At 41.3% G+C, this 19245-nt stretch overlaps 1 protein-coding gene across 1 annotated transcript in view; it reads left to right on the top strand.

Annotated features, from left to right (window-relative positions):
- nbeab (neurobeachin b) overlaps positions 1 to 19245 on the top strand; it is a 185485-nt gene that overhangs the window by 94727 nt on the left and 71513 nt on the right. The window contains exons 34-37 of the mRNA XM_069707305.1: positions 1599 to 1660; positions 5977 to 6041; positions 8181 to 8289; positions 10298 to 10464. Coding sequence (XP_069563406.1) covers positions 1599 to 1660; positions 5977 to 6041; positions 8181 to 8289; positions 10298 to 10464 — 403 coding nt within the window. The remainder of the gene's footprint in view (positions 1 to 1598; positions 1661 to 5976; positions 6042 to 8180; positions 8290 to 10297; positions 10465 to 19245) is intronic.

Here is a 19245-nt window from a genome sequence, read left to right as displayed (position 1 = left end):
TTCCCTTGGACAGTCGCCTCTCATGAATAGAAATGGATGGAGAAGCAGTGACCAAAAGATCCATCCATCCAGTGTAATAAATATTCTGCATTCTGTGTTACATCATACACTATTCAGACAAGCAAAACTATTTCCATTCAGTGTTGTCTGTTGACCTTTGAGGAGCAACCCTCAGTTGTCTTGTTCCCATACAGATCTGAGTTAAAATCATGAAAAAAAAAAAAAAGAGCTGTCATGATGTGTTTTGCTCAACTGATCATTGTTCATAGCTTGATACAAATGTATATATTTAAATGTTGTCCAGTTAATATCTACATGAAAAGGCTGGTTAATGTACTTCTTGTGTTTTACATTTTGGTGGGACTGCAGCTTTGTTTACATTTGGACAACTGAAATGACATTTAGATCTACATTAAAATGTCATTATGAAGTTTTAGTTTTGTAGCATCACAGTGCAGTTACAGTGTGGTGCAGATTCAGATTTTCTGCATACTGTCATGTCACTCTTACCGAGATTTTCAAACATGGATCCATCTTTAAATAAAATGCAAAGCTCACTGTTTCATAGATATTTTTAAAGATTAGTCATTTTATTAATAGAAGATTAAGCATACTATAATTTCATATAGTAGATGCTCACGTACAGTGCAAAACTCATGCCTTACAAATCCCAAATCAAAACCCACATTTGCAGAGCTTCTTTTAATGTGCGAATATGTTTTCATTCTATCAGCTGGTTTTAATTTGTAATTAATGTTGTGTGTTGTCACCTCCGTTGGATTTCCTACTTGTACAGTGTTGTTTCTGATCATTTTAATATGTAAAGCATACAGCATGAGCATCATGAAAAGTGCTTTATAAATAAAATGTATTTTTCTTATTTGCTAATTTTTCTACCCTCTGATTGACACCCCATCACTTATTGTACAATCACATCTGTGTGGCGTAGAGCTGTACTCTGCCAGTCTATAATGAGTCGTACAGAGTTGTTTTCGTTGCTTTATTAACGACTGCACCTTTAATGGTTCTCACCAAGTGCAGCGCAGCAGAAGGGGCAGAATACCAGACCAGTTGCAGCCATTGTTTCTACAAATGAGCTTTTCACACCTGCCTATGTTTCATTAGAGAGTTGTCTGCCTCAGTGACTCACTGTCTACAGAACGGAGATGTGGGAAGAATCTGTGAACGTCTTCTGTGAGCGTGTGGCATGTGTGAAGATAGGTGTGTGTGTGTGTGTGTGTGTGTGTGTGTGTGTGTGTGTGTGTGTGTGTGTGTGTGTGTGTGTGTGTGTGTGTGTGTGTGTGTGTGTAGGGAGTGTTCACCTGTAAACGTATTCCAGATGCATTTGTTTTTTTAGGTAGGCAAATTGGGAGCACAATTTATGGAATTTTGCCTAAAATTTTCCAAAAGCAATATACAGTATTGTTGTCGTAGTGAAATATTCTGTCAGTGCTTTATTGTGTACATTATTTATTAATAAATGTTATCATCTGCCTCATAAATAATAAATTAGCTGATTATACCCACATATATTATTTGTTGTATGTGCTAACATCTATGGTTATTATCCCTTCTGTTCATCTGCTTTGTCTCCAAAGGTCTAGTGTGTATGAAGTCAAGCACCTCGGTGGTGGAGCTCGTCATGCTGCTTTGTTCTCAGGTGAGCTATTTTTTTCTCTCTCTCATCCTCTTCAGAGTCCTCTTTCCCAGCCTCACTTCAGCTTTTTTTTTTTTTTTTTTTTTCTATGTACCATTCTCTCTTCTTTTTCATGTTCAATATGTCTTCCTCCACTGCGTTTCTCTTGATAGCACATCTTCTGCCACCGTTATCTCGAGATGTGTAAGGAAGGACCTGGTTTCAACTCTGACGCATTGCACTCGCTAATTCGATATGCTCAGTGCAATAGTCCATTTCACTAACCTCTTACTTTAAAAGGTGTCTCTCAAACACAAACGTGCACACACATTAGATACACTCTATATTCAGTCCGAATTGCAGATATTTTTGTAAATGTATAATTGTGGTTAATCATTGCATTCATTTTAAGGGTTCTATCTTATATTAGAGAACAAGTTATATCATCTCTCTCTGAGCTTTGCTTATCAGTGTATTATTTTTTTCCCTCGAAGCAAATGTTCCAGACAGATGATGCGGACACATACTGCTCTCTGACTTTCTCACTACACCCCAGAGCTTTATAATCCCAAGCCCTCCTTAAGAGAACGAGCCCCACCTCGTGCAACCCGGCTAGTGACTGATCACCTCCGATCTGACCCTCTGAATCTCTTGTTAAGCTCATGTTTTAAAGAAGGTCAGAGCCCTGATGTAGCAGTTAGAACAAGAGATATTTAACATACCTTCTGTCAGCCCATCAGTCTTGCGTCGGGAGCCCATAAGGAAGCCATTACTTGGTGCCTCTTTGTGGATCCAGACTGCAGGGCTAGAGCCTTAAAGGAGGTGGATTGCCACTATGTGTGCTCCACGGTATCCGCAGTCCGAAGCGCTCTTCAGCAGGGAGTTCAGCCTGTGTTATATGGAAATCATTATTCAGGGGATTTTCTCCCAGAAATGTACATAAATGCGGCCGGCAGCATTGAGTTATTGTTGCTCTTTTGATGGTTTTCCGATGGGCTCCTTTTTGTGCTGCTTTTCTGTCTGTAGAGTGTCTGTGGGAAGTTGGGGTTTCCAGCTCAAGGATTTATTGCAGATGAGAGCGTCAGCATGCTGTTAAGGGTCTTGAGTCCACCCCCCCTGTACTCAGATAGCATTACTGCGGCTCCAGAGGTTCCTGCCATTAGGGGCTCTGGGGATGAAACCCAGGCTGAGATATCGATCAGACAGCGAGGCCTTGAAACTGGACTATATAGCTTGGTGTCCTTCCACAGCCTTTCAAACAGAGATGAGCCATCGCTTTGCATCCTAATATGGCACTATCCATAATCGATCCAGGGATGTTACCAGCTAATATGATTTAAAATTCACAATGCAGTGATGGATAGTTGCTATCAGTTTTGTCTATATTACTTCTTCCAGGTGACAAAGCCCATACATGCAGAGCTGTTTATCATAAGTAAATATAATTCTGACTGATGTTTATATTGCAATCTATCATTAATTAGTGTGTCCTGCAGCAGAAACTGCTTCTTAGGTGAGTTTCAAAAAGCGCAGCAAGTATTCTCGGAGGCAAGGTGAGCTTTGGCTGAAATCACTACAAAATGCCAACTTTGACATGTCCCTCACATATTTCAACATTAATGTTTTAAGACAGCAAGGATCGCACTTACCTGACCTTTAGTCGCTCTCTGTTTTGTGACCTGTCAGTTTTATGAATAAATTAGTGCTAATGATCTGCCTTTTCTTATTTATGCATACTAATCACAGCAATCATCGTGAGGCTGGCTGCGGCTGCAGACACTGTGTGTCTCTCCTCAGCCCGGGCAGCTGAATGAAAAGGTCAAGCAGCTCTGTTTCTTGTAACAGTTTAAACACACGGGAGAGGTGGAGAGGGGGCGGGGGGGGATCTCGAGTGGAGCCACATAGATTTAGTGATGGAAGGCCTCCAGATGTGGAGAGTATAACAGAGCAAAGCACAGCAGATAAAAGCAAAGGCTCCCGCACACTGACAGGTTGGATTGAAACACCACAAATACTTAGTGCCCTGCTGAATTTCAGGAAGATGAAAGTGGGAGGAGAGAGATTATTCTCAAGGCCAGCAAGCTGTTCACTGGGATTGCAGTTGTCCAAATTTTAGGTGGCGGGCTCTTCAAAGACAGAACGAGGAGTACTCAGTGAGTCTATACAGCGTTATCAGTGGCTCTCCAACATTTCCAAGTGTCGCATGTATGTGTCCTAAAGAATTCACCTGCTCTTTAGCATTATGGAGCTTTTTAGCCACTTATACCAAATTTGGTTTTCCAGACGAATCTGCTGTATTCTTCTATTTTGTCGCTCCCATTAACACCGTTTTCAGCTGCAGCAGTAGGCAGCTGTTTTCAGCAAAACAGCACAGGTAAATGAGCTGTATGCAACATCAAAAACTGTGTCAGCAAGCTGCTTGTGAATTTTTTTTTCATGAGTTTGTGGGAATTAAACTTAAGCTAAAAAAGCAAGTTGGATTTGTCAGGTCTGCTAACACATGACAAAGAGAATGCTCATACTGTCCATGCCTACTGGATATGTAAGAAGGAAGTAATTATCTTACAAATCAGTTATAACAATAGTAAAGGGTGACAATAAGAAGTCAAGGCTGTTTCTCTATTTATTGTGGTACTAATTTGCCCCAAAAGACCAAAATCCTCAATCAATGCAGCTTTAAAACTGAGACTTTTTATATCCAATTCACTAAACAAACGTAAAATGGCGAGAGGTGCTGCACTCTGGTCATGGTCTGCATTTACATCAAGGATCACATCTCTTTTTTTTAAGGAGGTGCACGTCAGGCCTAATTCCCCTCAAATGGGCTGCTGCGAATTTTTTTAATCCCTGCAATCAAAGGCAGCCTCCTCAGGGAGGTCTGCTCTCCAGTAAAAAAAAAAAAAAAAAAAGACAAGGAAAAGAGAGCCTCTGTAGTCCGATACCAGCTGTCAACAAGAAAATAGTGAATTTGACTGGTTCGTGCTCTACCTCCACTGACCTGCTGCCACTTTTTCTGGCATTGCCCAAGTGTCACATCTGCCTTGATTTCCTTATTTATTTTTGTCACGTGAGTGTGATGCGAGTGGAGCCTCAGAAGTACATGATCCCTGTCCAAATCAACAACAGCCTATTTCAGGCAGACACTGTAGCAGAGGAAGGGGGTCATGGGGAACATTTGGAGACCAGATGCTCAGCAGTTTGTCAGCACCATCTCCCCGACTTAACGCATCGTGGGGTCAGACTGTGTACTGTTGCGTGAACCAATATGTGTCAGTCACGACAACTGTGTACAAAAACATGTGCCCATACATAATAATGTCGATGTCAGTAATTCTGGTACTATACACAACAAATGCTGCTTGTCTTGTCCAGACTGACAGAAAATAAGCAGTGTCTATCACTTCTGCTTGTAGACTTTATCCTAAGATGTTATTTCAATTGGAAATGGTGATTACTGTTATTATAAACCATGGCGAAAGGTTTCTTATAAATGTGAGAAGCCTCGAGTTGCATATACATTAGTTGCTCTTAGAACTAAAAACCTTTCCCTTTCATTTTTCCCTCCTCTTTTGAAATGGGGCCTTCTCTGTTTTCCCTTCCATTTGCACCTCAGTGAGGTTACAGGAGAGCTGGATTTCCCACAGTGAAAGGCGCGCTCTCAAACTGCTTTTTAATCATTTCCAGAGCATGTTGTGAGACAGCAAGTGCTGGCACTCTGGCCCAGGGCTCGGATCCCTTCCAGGCGCACACTGCAGGGCTCAGTGAGCCTGCTCGGTAATCTGTCACTGTAAGGGGACGGAGGAAATGGCTGTATTTAAGCGAGAGGATACAGTTTCATCCCACAATTACATCTCTCCTGTGTTTACAGATCTGTTCACAGAGGAAGAAAGGATGGTCTCACATGTGGTGCAGAATTTCAGCTTTTTATAGCCATCACTTTTTTTCCTCAAAGGATATATCAACTAAATGCTTTCTTTACCTACTTGAATTACAAGCTATGAAATGTAATCTAAATTGCAGTTGAAATATGCAATTTGCTTAGTGAGCTCAGTGAAATAAGAGTCTTGTCATGTATTTCTGAAAGAAATTGTTGCTTATTGGATCTAAATTGTAGTATGATGCTTGTACTCTTTGAACTTTGGGTCCGTTTTGTCAAATCTGTCTGAGTTTTTTTTAAATTACTGAGTTAGCTTCATGGTAGTTGGCCATGCTGGCTTGTTTTTCTCTTTAACCCACATCTAATTCTTATTACAAGGATGTCATTATATTGTGTTTTCCTTCAGGACCTTTAACAAGTTGTTTACGGCGTGAGTAACAGACCGCAAACTTTTTCATTTCAGGAGTGGCAGAACTCCATTCAGAAGAATGCTGGCCTGGCCTTCATTGAGCTGATTAATGAGGGAAGGTAAAGTATAATTTCATTGTAATATATATACGTTTAAATCACACAGCAAACAGTAGTGTATTCCTCCCTCTGTTATCAGTATGTGTATTTTATTATTGTTTTCCCCCGGGCAGCCATAAAAAGGTTGTTGGGCTAAGTGACACTGTAGATGAGCGCTAAACCTCTTGCCCCTCTTCACTGCTCCGTTAGGGGTAAAGATAAATAAGACTGTTGTGGCTGGATGAAGTAAGAATATCAACATTAGAGTGCACCCAGCCTCTCGTACTGTCAGCCGCTGTCTCTTTTACTGTTTCTCTTTCTGACTCCTCCCTCTTCCTCTCTGGGTGTGGCCAGACTCAGAGTCTTCTGTAGAGCAGATCAGGGGCGGCTCAGCCTCCATGTCCATCTGCTGACCCATCTGGCCTTGCCTCCTCTTTGCCCAGGCTTTTGCCTCAGCCCAGCCAGGCCTCTCTGAGTCCCCTGCTGGCCCTGGAACAAAGAGCTCCAGTCAGCCAGGCCACACGGCGCTGTCCAGGGTGCTGCTGACAGACACATAATTTTCCGGTCTCACTCAAGTCCCTGTACACCTACTCGGCTTAACTAGACAGATCTAGGGGTAGCTAGGGGTCTGGTAAATCTGTTTGCTTTACAAGATGTGGCTGACACAGACATGGTATCTGCTGTATGTGCAACAACACAAGCAGCAAGTACATGTGTGTTGTTCCTCTGTTTCATAATGTGGCTGTTTGAATGCCATGTAACTATGAAAAACACAGAAAATGCCCTGGTTGGCTGGGTAGGAGGGGGATATTACATGTAGGTTATTCTGTCATCAGGTTAGACCTCCAGTTTGGAGGACATCAAGCTCTCACAAACATGAAGTGAAAGATAAGGAGATTTAAATAAAGATAAAGTCACATTTTGTTGCCTTTAATACTTGCTAAAGTATATGTCCAGATAAAATAAAAAGCCTAGTGGAAAATTTAGGCCCGTTACTAGTTTCATAATTAATGTGTTTCATAAATTATTGCATTGGCAAATTTCTGTAGGAGGTTGTTGCTGAGGTGCACTCTCCATCCAATCATCAAAAATTGCGGATTTGACACCAAATCCTCACACAATAATTACATAGAGGTGCACAAAACAACGCAAGAGCCTTAAAAATACAAAATGCGCTTTCAAGTTCAAGCACATTTAAAGTTACTAATGACAGGACAGGCATTACAAATGTTACTGTTTATCAATGGGTCACTGAAAATGTTGCTGCTCCTGGTGGAGCTCAGGTCTGTTTTTGGGGAAGCACACCCTGCCTGCCCTATAACTCAGATTGATTCGGGTTTTTTTCTATGCATGAATTATAACACAAAAGTGTGGTTTATTTTTGTTTTTTTTTGTTTTTTCCCGTCTCCAAATATCACTTGTCAGCTTGCTTTCTCATCTATTCTTGGTTTGGAAACAAAGCTTGGCGTTGTCAGCCTCTGTCTTTGAACAGTGAACTTCTGTCTATTAATGCGTGCTTGTCAACAGTTAAAGAGGCAAGAGCAGCTGATGAACGCAGCCTCGGGATTACTGCCTCTCCTTGGGACAGGAGGGAAAATTACAATCTGTATCAAGCACTGGAGAGGAACAAGGGCTGTTTTAATTAAAACAAAGCTGGCCTAATGGTGTGTAAAATGGCATGTAATTCACACTCACTATATCCAGGGTGTTTTCGGTTATTAAAGAAAGTGGAATTTAAATATGAATGTGGGTGGAGACCGCAGAGCCTTCAGAGGCAGCCATGTGAGACGTCGTCCAGACTTGTCAGCAGTACAGGCTCAGGGTTGATGTTTTGGTCAGTGGGACGGGATGCTCAGTCAATCAGGAGTACGGCAGACAGGCTTCAGTGCTCTAATGACACTCTATTCCCTCCTTAATGCTACAGAGGGATCTGTCACTGACCTGCAGCTCTGCAACATAACACAGACAAATGATGCTGTTTACTAGTCGGCTCCTTCAACAAGCAGAATGTTACACGATCCTGACAAGCTAGATTTGCTGTAACCCTGCTTTTTCTTCACGGGTGCTTTTTACGACAGATTTTTTGCCAATAAACTGTGTATTTTCGTATGTGATAATGAAGAGTCTGCTGCATTTAACTGTCTCCCCAATATGTTAAAGGTTGCTCTGCCATGCCATGAAGGACCACATAGTTCGGGTTGCCAACGAGGCCGAATTCATCCTCAACCGACAGCGAGCAGAGGACGTCCACAAACACGCAGAGTTTGAGGTATAAACTACGCCATCCATTCCTGCATCTGAAATCAAAGGGTAAAGTTGGGCACAGAGTCACAGGACTCACGCAGTGAATAGCACTTTTCTAAATCACTGCTTCTCCAAATTTTAATTTTACCATCTGCTGTGAAAAAACGAATTTGTCAATCTTCTAATGAGCCCTAAACCAATCCTATTAGTATAAAACAGCCATTCAACTCTGTATGCTCAGTAATCATGTCCCTCTGTGTCTTCATGAGGATTAACTCCTTACTCCTTGCAATTCTTATAAAGGAATGTAATTACTGGTAGCAAACGGATATCCCAGCATTATTAATTTAGGATTTTGATATGAGCTTTTGCCAACCGACTTAGCTACTGACTGGATAGTCTGGATTCAGCCCACCTCCATCAAACCGCTCCTACGTCAGGCTTGAAAGGAAAAACTGGTTAAAGCAACGTGTAAACACTCATTGTTTTGCAGTAATGAGTATTATATCTTATATTGTAGCTCATATATTCTTCTAATAGTTTGAATGGTACAGAAAATTAAAAAGGTAAACTTTAAATTTTTCAGTATAAATTAAGATGAAAAATAACAGAGCAAATTAATGGTTTACATAGATTATTAGCAGAATATTAAGAAATCTTACTGTATTAAATGTGGTTGATTGGTCACAATAGAACAGCAGAATGTGTGTGTTTGTAATCATACAAAGCTGAAACGCACACACTTCCGCTACATCTGTTAACAGCTCGTACATGTGAGGAGTGATGAGTTTCTTATCTGGGAAAAGCAGCCATCCTCAAACAGCTGCTTGATATACAGTTCTTGAGGATCCTTGACCCGCTAGATAAACTGGAAGAGACGGCTAGATATGCAATGTCAGGAGAAGGGGGAAGTGTACCTGGCCCCATCCGTTCTGTCTGCCAACTCCAGACAGCCTACACTTTTCATCTGGGTCTGACGCTACTTTATTACCCACTCTCCAAGATTGAAGATTCAGGAGTCGGATAAGACATTTTTACAATTAAGTTGGTGTCAGAGAGAAGCGTCATATGCTTTGAAGTGATAAATAATGTTTGATATTTGTCACGGCGTCACATGGTAATGCGAGGTGACGAACAGAGATTGAGTTATCCGCTTTATGAGGAATACGTGGACGTATAATATCTGACAGAATTCAAATTTAAAGCAGGAAATTCAATTAACTTCCAGCTTCTGTTAGCAAATTAGATTGTGAATATTAGCAAGAGTTCCCTCAGGGTGGCCTAGTGAGGCAATCTTGTTTTAGCAGCCGAGATCAGGTCGCATGTACCCCTCTACATACTTTTAGCCACCTGGAACACTTCTGTTGCACTGACTTCTGGAAATTGAACTAAAGCTAATATTGCATATTTATACATTATATGCCAGTTCATTTTTAGATAGTTAAAGTTATATTTCATCCCTCTTAAACCTGGGTTTTCCACAGTATCCAATCTAATTTAATCATTGATATTTGTATTGGTTTATTGGTTGCATAGCTACATTTTACACAACCCCTTTACCACAGTCCACTAACACTTCTTGATATAATGGCAGTGTCATTTCGTGAACCTTGACAGACCGTATTCTTTGTGGATCTATTAGAGTATTTGTCCTCCTCCTCTAATAGCACCATCCACAGCTACCTAGCAGGGAGCCTCATCGGTCCGCAGTCAGGGAATGGACTGCATTCATGTGCTTGCCATGATTTACTACACTCCTCCAAGGGAGTAGGAATATATCTCTCAGCTGTCCACTAATATCTTCACGCACTCAAGTGTGTTGAACGAAGCCATAACATTCCTCAGCGTGACAAATGCTCCATTAGAGGGTATATATAATATTCTGACTTGATTCAAGTAAAGCATTTTTAAATGCTATTAGCATAACGTCAAACATCACTTCTGGCAGTGGGTACTATACCTAAAACCATTAATACACAATGAGGTTCACTGTCTTTCTTTTTTCCTTTCTTTTTTTTTAAATCTCGAATTAGTCCAACTGTGCCCAATACTCTGCTGACAGAAGAGAAGAAGAAAAGATGTGTGACCACCTGATCAGCGCCGCCAAACACAGAGACCACGTGACAGCCAACCAGTTAAAGCAGAAAATCGTCAACATCCTCACCAACAAGCACGGAGCCTGGGGGACACTGGCCCTGAGGTAAGACCTCACACTCCAACAAGTTCAGCTTCAGACCAACATGGGCCATGTTAAGTCTTTCACATGAACCTTAGCTGCTCAGCGCTAGGTCCAACCCACAGGACAAACATTACCTGTTTACAATACACTGCAGCCGAGGGATAGGACCACCAGTTAATGTCATTTTCCCAGGATCCGATAGGGTCAGCAATCGGGTCAGCAAACGCAATTACAGTGCCGAGTGGCTTAATCCCCCAGGGACAGCTGATTGGCCGGTCGTCCAACGTACCGGGTTGGAAGAAGAGGGGGTTGGGGTGTTTCTGCAGTGTTGTCCAGGCATTCATTGACCCTCTCCGTAACACAGCCCAGCACCTGGTGGTAGTTGAAGCCTTCCCCATGGGCCCTGTTAAAATAACCACCGGCTCTCCTGCTCTGCCCGCCCACCTCTCGCTTGCATCCACATGGTCCCACAGATCCAGAGCTGGGCGGAAGGATCAAGAGCTGGTTATATCAGACAAACAGAGGTGTGACAACATACTGTTTGTATTATCTGCTGAGCAAACGGCTGAGAATTTGACCGCTTGTCTTTTGTATCAGACATATTCATACAGTTGTTACAAATGCAGAAATGGGAGGCTTCAGTGGCTCCATGCAGGTAAAACTGCAGTGGGGTTTAGTTTGAGACTCAGATCAGATAAAGACATGGACAGCCTTGAGAGTGTTCACCCCAAACATTAGTCCATATACTTTCATTACTTTCAGGCTCTTGAGAGAACGTCTGCCACTTTCACACAATACACTGCTGATGTGCCAATATTTGGCCTCTTTGCTGCAACAGTAGCTTTAGATTTTCAAATTAAATTTCCAAAAATGCAATACAGATGTTCAACCATGTTTGCTTAAATTGGGTTTGTTTCATATCTTACACCATGTTTACCGTTGCTAAGAAAAATATTGTAGCAACTCTGGTAATTATTTTTTATAGCTGTATTTTATGTCTTTGACTTGCAGTAACATTGAAAGAATTTCCACCCAAAACGGCAGATGTCCTAAGCAGTTACATTTGGCTTATTTTTCCATGGATTCATGGAGCATTGTGTGCTTTTATTGTGCCTGCTCACTTAATGATATAAAATATGTATATTGGCATTATTTACTGTGTCATTTGTGTTGCCATTTTTTAATGGGCAATCCATTTCAGAGCTATAACTAAACCTGTACAAAAACTAGGTGTCGCATTGGACTGATAATTTGATCGTGTCTGAGAGGGTTGCAGTATCCAAGCACAGATTTTCCTAAAACTGACTGAACCTTAGCAAACCATGAAAATCTGTTGGAATGAATTCTGGGCTCTTGTTCAAATATTTATGGAGCCCCTCTCAGAGGCATAGCATTTGCATTGAAACAAAAGGTTATTGAGCGTGGGTGTATTGTAAATGATACTGCAAAACTTCCAACAAATTCAAATTTAATGGTAACCTGCTGGTGAAGAAAAATGATGCAATATGCTCACAAGCTCAAGGCAGTGTTGCAGTTCAGCAGCTTAGTCTTATTCAATGCTACATTAACTTTCCCATTTATGCTGCCCTTGTAAAATATAAAGCCCTCAAGCATTTTGAGATGGCTGTCTGTTGTGTGTGTGTGTGTGTGTGTGTGTGTGTGTGTGTGTGTGTGTGTGTGTGTGTGTGTGTGTGTGTGTGTGTGTGTGTGTGTGTGTGTGTGTGTGTGTGTGTGTGTGTGTGTGTGTGTGTGTGTGAGAGCCTTTAGTTGTTAATGTTTGTTTTCACCATCATGCACAGAAATTGCTTTACCTTTAAGTCTTAAGTTTTGCCTGGAGACATGCCAAAGGATATTTATCATTAGTGTGGAATGTATTATAAACAAAATTATTCTTAGGAAGCCAGTCGACAGAAACCATTGAGCCTTGTTTATACTTTTTCTTTTGCCATTGTGTGTTTGCAGCTGTGCTCATTAGATGATCTACCATTAGATTTTATTTTCTGAGCTCCACACATCTGCAGGTTATCTGCATCTCTGAGAGCCACTTTATTTTGAGCTTTTGTTCTCGTTGTAGCAAACAGGGTGAGGAAATTGTGTTGCAACACATACGACAATGGCGTGCGACGAGGAAATAATCTGAAGCGAGGCCTGCAAACAGCTACTCTGCAGTCATGGGATGTGACTGAAGAATAAGCAGATCAGCCCCTGTGGTGGCCTATTGGATCATACTATATGCTTGCTTGATGATGAATGTGCCCCTGTATAGAGTCAGCATAGAAAAATCAATACTCCTCAAATTGAAACAGTATAGGGTTGTATTGATCCGCCGCGCTAAATCAAAATGAGGAGGCTTTGATACATCTCTGCCAGACAGCTCCCTGCTCAGTAATGACACACTATCAATTTTAGCTTTACACTGATAAATCAAGTTGAAAATTGGATGTCAGAGTTTTTTCCAGGGAGAGAGTGATTTTCCCTGCCCTCTGGTCCCCTCTGCTGTTGACCTCTGAACCCTGCCAGTGGATTATAAAGTTCAGGCTCGTCTAAAGTGAAAGTAGATGTCAAGACGAGGCTGATGAATTCATTGAGGACGAACTCTCTATCATTCTGAAGTTCTATCACACGGCAAAGCACTGCTGAAGAGTAAATTAAGATGCAACTTTTTTTCAGCAGAAATCTGCTTCACATTGAACATCTTAGAATACATTATTAGAATAACACAGTGGCCAGTTGACACAGCAGCTTTATGGTATTTTTTATGACGTTATTAAAATGCAAATTTTTTTTTGCAACACAGAAACACTTTACGCCCTACGCAGACACGTAGACACATACTTCTGACACTTTGCCACTGGAACTGCAGTAAATTCATGTTCCAGAATACAGTTTCAACACAACCAACCTGAAACAAATGTAAAAGGGGCCAAAGCATACAAACCCGTCTTTGTTTCCACGCAGGCGTCCGAGTTCAGAAGCATCCCTGACAGCTGACGGAGGAGCCTCTGCTGGCCTCCGCAGCAGACCTTAACCTTACCTGACTAGTCTATTGATTGTCAACATTTCTTCTGTATAATTACTTTTTTGTAGCAGACGAGAGAAAGGAAAATGGCGGCATATATTGATCCTGCTGCAAGGCAGTGAAACAGCCGTTTCCCTTGACTAACAGTGAGTTTCATCTCTTGCACGTGATGAATGGTAACAATCTGCCTGTGGATAATAACTTTGTGATGGAATGAACCTTTTTACTCACAATGTGCCCGGAGTATTTGGTCTTGCCTGAAAGGGTGATCAATTCTAATAGAAGTCCACTATCACAAAGGAGGGGGTGGGTGGTCGGAAGGGGAGGGGGGTGGGAGGGCATCTTTAGAGGGCTTTGCAGCATCAGAGGGTCCGATGTCTGATGACCCGTCTGGGGAAGAAAACAAAGGTCAAGGTCTCTTGACAATATAAACAACATTTGGCCTTGGTAGTAGACCAGATATGGTATTCTATTGTTTTTGACACACAGAGCAGCAAAAGGTGTATTTTCTTTAGTGTCTGTGTAAATGCTAACAGTTTTGTGTATAATTGGAAGTAGGTCATCTTATAAATAAAGTGAATGTACCTCTGACGGATCTTTTTTTGCCATGGATTTCATGCAGAAGGTTTACATTGTGCCCTTTCTACCAGAGCCTTACCATACCCTCATCCATTTTCTCTATCTAGATGGGGGTTCAATAAAATGCTGCTCCATTTCAAACAGCCAGCAATGAGGATGTGTTTTTATTAATTCTTTATTAATTAGATCTTATTTAAAACACGATACTTCTTTGTTCTTGCATGCTGATATTCTCTCCACTCCACATTTGTTCTTGACCTACACCGGGCTCTGTTCTCTTGGGGCACTCTTAACCTTGTACACTGCGCTAATTATCTCTGGAAAGAGGCCCACTCACAGAATCATCAATTTCATCGGGTGTTGAGATGGAGCTGGGCATTGCACTGACTTTGCCACATCTCCAGTGAAGGATGGGTTCCGCAAAGCTGGCGGTCCAGGGGAGTTCACCGCCGGTACACTGTGGCTCCTCATCCCTCGTCTGACCGCCTACGTCTGTCTTCATTAGACCACATGACCTGGAGTTAATCTTGCTGCTGCTGTGTTGTTTCCCTTTTGTCTTTGTCCAATACCCATTGTTCAGTGTCTCTCTGCTCTATCTCTCAATCTACAGAAGATGAGTCATATCCAATAACCAGACGCATTTTGATTTTAGCGCTGTGACCTTCGCTCTGCAACAGTCTTGAGCGTAGTGATGATAAGAAATGGCAACATTTTAGAGATTAAAGTTTTGCGTACCGTTTGCAGCCCACTGTGAAAATCGAATCATCATGTTGGACATACAGTCACTAAACACTTGGCGTCTGACAAACACTGGATCAAACCGGATGTGTTTTTATAGAGGAAAGTGTGCATTTCTTTCTGACTTTATAGGTTACTTTGAAAGCAGTGGTCTCATCACCATATGGTTACCAGCCACCACTTTTGTTGCACAGTGTCTTTTGTTGTTGGTATTGTTTTCATCTAACAGCTGTATGGGGAAGAATGTGGCATAAAAAAAAGAAAAAAAAAAGAATGGACTGGGGTTTAGCAGCACAGTGGCGCGGTGGTTAGCACTGTTGCCCCACAGTGAAAAGGTTCTGGGTTCGATCACGGGCCCGGGGCCTTTCTGTGCGGAGTTCTCCCTGTGCCTGTGTGGGTTCTCTCCGGGTACTCCGGCTTCCTCCCACCATCCAAAAACATGCATGTCAGGTTCATTGGTCATTCTACAAATTGTCCTTAGGTGTGAATGAGAGCGTGAATGGTCTTTGTTTCTGTGTGATGGACCAGGGTGGACTCTGCATTCGACCAAAGTGAGCTGGGATAGGTTCCGGCCCCCCGTGACCCTCTTCAAGCTAAAGCAGGTATAGGTAATGGATGGATGGACTGGGGATTTACAGAACAAGTTTTTACATTTCTTCACTTTGGTTTTGAGTCTTGCGCTGGCTGCCTGATGGTTTTCATGACGCGTGATATGCCTCATCATTACAGAGACACATTTCTGGTTGTCATTTTAACTAACTATTAAACTGGGTCAATGAATTATTATTACTTTTTTGAAATGAGAGGTTATTCCTGAAGTGAATATGTTGCCAGAAATTATTCAATAAGTGCAGGTTCATACTAAGTGGGTTACTAGTGAACCATGTCTTTTGTTTATTTTACTTTTTATTTTATTTTTTTAGCACTACGTTCAGATGCAGTGACACATGGACTTTTCAGGTCTCACAGTCCAAGTCTGTTGGGACAGCTGAAAAGAAAAGAAAAGAAAAGACCTCTTGTCCTCAGGATTACACCCAAAACTGATGTGTGTTCAGTGTCCCAGTGTCTGCGTGACAGAAACCAGTCGCTGCTCTTTTGAATAGAATTGTCGCTCATTACTGGTATTTATTGTAATTACCCCCTTCTCATGTCACCAATGGAAGCCTTTTAAAAGGAGTATAATGGTATTATATTGAATCAGCGTGCCCCTGTCCTTCCTCCTGACTGCCTCGCACAGATCCCCTCTGAGCAGAAATAGAATAAAGAGGAAATCTTGAGAAACTCATTTGTGTGCAGTTCCAGCCTTGTATATGATTTCTGACCTATTCTGGTTTAACAGACTTGAAACATATATGGTGGATTCTTACTTTTGATAGTAGATTGCTGTAGAAGATTCATTATCTGTTGTATATTGATAGAAAATTGTCTTTTATTCGGTGCTCACAAACAGCATAAAAATATTTATCCATGAAAGACTAAAATTTCATTAAAATCAAAACATTGAAATCGATTAGACAAACTACATTAAAAGTAGTTTCAGTCTATTTGGTCTAAAATGGATATTCGATGTTTCTTTTATTTGAACAATTTTATGTTCACGGGGATTTTATCTCATTTGCAGATATGAAGTTACATGGAAAAGCCGTCGATTTGTCTTAAAAACTGGAGCTGATCTGTAATGTTTACTTTTTCTTCTATTCTCCAAATACCCAGACAAAATATGAGGAAACAAAGTAAGGTCTCTGCTTCCCCAATATAACTGCAGCACTACGAATATATATTACCCTCTAATCCAATGTCAGCTGCCAAAATCTCTCTCTACTCCAGAGTGATGTTATAGTTTCCTATAAAACCGTTATCAATTCTTTTCCCCATCTTATTTTGAAATATGCCTGACAGCTTTTCCTTTTCTTTCACAAACACAACACACTTCCCGTGTGATGGGGTGTTGGATCTGCCACCTCAAAAACCTCAGTAGTGGCTCCTTGAGGAAAGATGTGCTTTAAATACCCATCTGGAAGAGAAGAGAATAGACGATGGTCCTTTTACACATTTATCCGACTGCACTTAGCAAGTCTGAAAGCCTCCATAAATAATGGTGCTCCTGTTTCCTGTAGGTTATCAGTGGTGGAAAATTAGCTTTTAAAATGCAGTTTGAAAGCCATTTGGGTGATTGATGGGTGATGGGACTAATAAATTGTGCCAGTTTCTGGAGGGCCGGCTCACAGCAATTCTTTATGGTTGTCATGAAGCCAGACGCATTTGATGTGTAAAATGAGGAGGTCTCAAGCCAACTCTGCTTAATGAATGCTATTGGGTGGACAATTTGTGACAGACAATACAGGCAACTATCTTTCTATTATTGATTCTGAAACAGGAATTGTGTTTTATCACTTCTTTTAGAAATGGATTACCTGAAGGGTTAAAAAATTAAGGGATCAGATGTGATTGTTAGTTTTTGCGGTACATTAAGTGGCAGAAATGTGTGCATGTGCTTTCCCAGTACAATTTAACTATAGGGTTTTGAGTCCCACATGAAGTTTGGATAACAGTAATTCTGGGACAACATTCTTTGTACTCCTCATTTACCTCAATGCTTTTAAGACATAGATGTTCTCTGTGGTGGGTCGGAGCCATCTTGGAGATCCTTGGTAGAGATCCCTCTTTGAGATCTGCAGCTGGGAGCTCAGTATCACCCAGCTGTAGATTGTCATCAGGAGTACGATCCTTCCTGAGCAGTTTTTTGGACCACCCTCAGACAGGAGGTTCCCTCACCACGGCACTTTGGCACAATCTAAATCTGGTGAAGCACTGACCACATAGTCTAGAATACCCCAGGTCCTACTCACACAGCAGAATACCACATTCAAACTGAAACCATCTGCACGCGACCAAACAAGAGAACGGCACATCAAAATGTTGGCGTCAGAGTCATTAATCAGTGATTGTAACCGGAGGGTTTGATTTGTAGCAATTGCTGTTCAAGACAAATATAGAAATACTTGGCTTAGTACTTAATACTACCCCTGTACTCAAATGAGCAAACACAAGCAGACCTTACAAAACGCAGCAAGTGCAGTTAATACCATTATAAGGAAATCTTCAAAGTGGCGGAATTATCCCCCACCGGCATCTGCTGTCTATTTGCCCTTAGAATTAGAGGGACCTAATCTTCAACAGTAATCGCCCAGTTGCCTACAGTGGATTTACATTTTTACCACTGTGTAATCTTGCGTTTACAATATCATTTACGTGGGTGTCTCCTTTCTACCCACTGACATCTCTCTTTCCCTCCGTTAAGCTTTGAGGGAGATTGACACGGGACAAGCTCAAGGCGTTCAGTCTTACTTTGCATATAGCAGCTCATGATACCTCGTGCACGCCTGCACGCACACACACTCACACACATACACACATACACACACGCTCAATTTTGATTGATACTTAACTGAAACTGAGCTCTTGTTGCTGTCAGAGCCCGGCTAAGTCTCCTGAGCCTCTTGATTTCTGACACTGGTAGATATTATATTCATGGAGCATGGAGGCTGTATTTTATGATGTGATCCCTTGTAACACTTTAATCTGTTTAGACTGCTTCAATACTGTGGCAGGAAAGGGGGCAGAAACTATACAATGAAATCGACTGCTGCCTGCCAAGTTCTGACTGCATCCAGCACACACTGAGAAATCTCTCCTTGGATTTGCACACACAAGCAAATGTTTTATTTAGAGGTTTGGGTGGTTGTTTTGAGTGTTCTGCATTTTTGTAATATGGAGGTAAAGATGACATTTTAGATCAAATTAAAAGAGCTGTTATATTACATCCACTTGTATGTTTATGTTATAAATAGAAATAAAACTGTCCATGTGAGTTACGCTGTGTGGGTATTGGAGTGTTCTCTGCTCTCCACACATACTAAAGTTGTTGAAGTGCAACAAAATGAAGCAGAATGATATGTTACTTCTTCACATTTTTGAGAAATTAAATGAAATTAGCTGCATGCAGGCTGATGTAATCAGCCTCACTCACAGCTACACACCAATCGTCTTTAAACATGAATCATCTTTATTTTGTATGCGTTACTTCTCTCTGGTTTAGGTAAATTAAAGCAAGACCTTTTTTTGTGTGTGTGTGCTGTATTTCCCTCCAAAAGAAACATAAAAGCTTTGACATTGCTCCAGCTAGTGCACAGTTGAAAAAAGCAGTACTTAGAAACCTAATGCTCCTCCTGCTGCTTAATGGTTTGCATTAGCTGCAAGCAATAAAATTATCCCAGGTCCTCACTAATGTTGGAATAATCATTTACAAAGATGGTTACCACATGCTGGAACTGTTTTCTTCTTTTTCTCTTTTTTTACGACCCTAATTCGCTGTTATTAATAATGAATAAAAATGCAATTTTCTATTGGGTTGCTCCAGGGCTCTGGGAATCATTTCAATGAATATTTCAGCACATTATTTTAAT

Source organism: Brachyistius frenatus, unplaced genomic scaffold, assembly GCF_029030835.1.
Source record: "Brachyistius frenatus isolate BFR_SWC_R1_liver_20210118 unplaced genomic scaffold, ASM2903083v1 Contig_68, whole genome shotgun sequence".
NCBI lineage: Eukaryota > Metazoa > Chordata > Actinopteri > Embiotocidae > Brachyistius > Brachyistius frenatus.
Note: the sequence above shows the minus strand (reverse complement) of the source record. Positions and strands in the feature narration are given on the sequence as shown.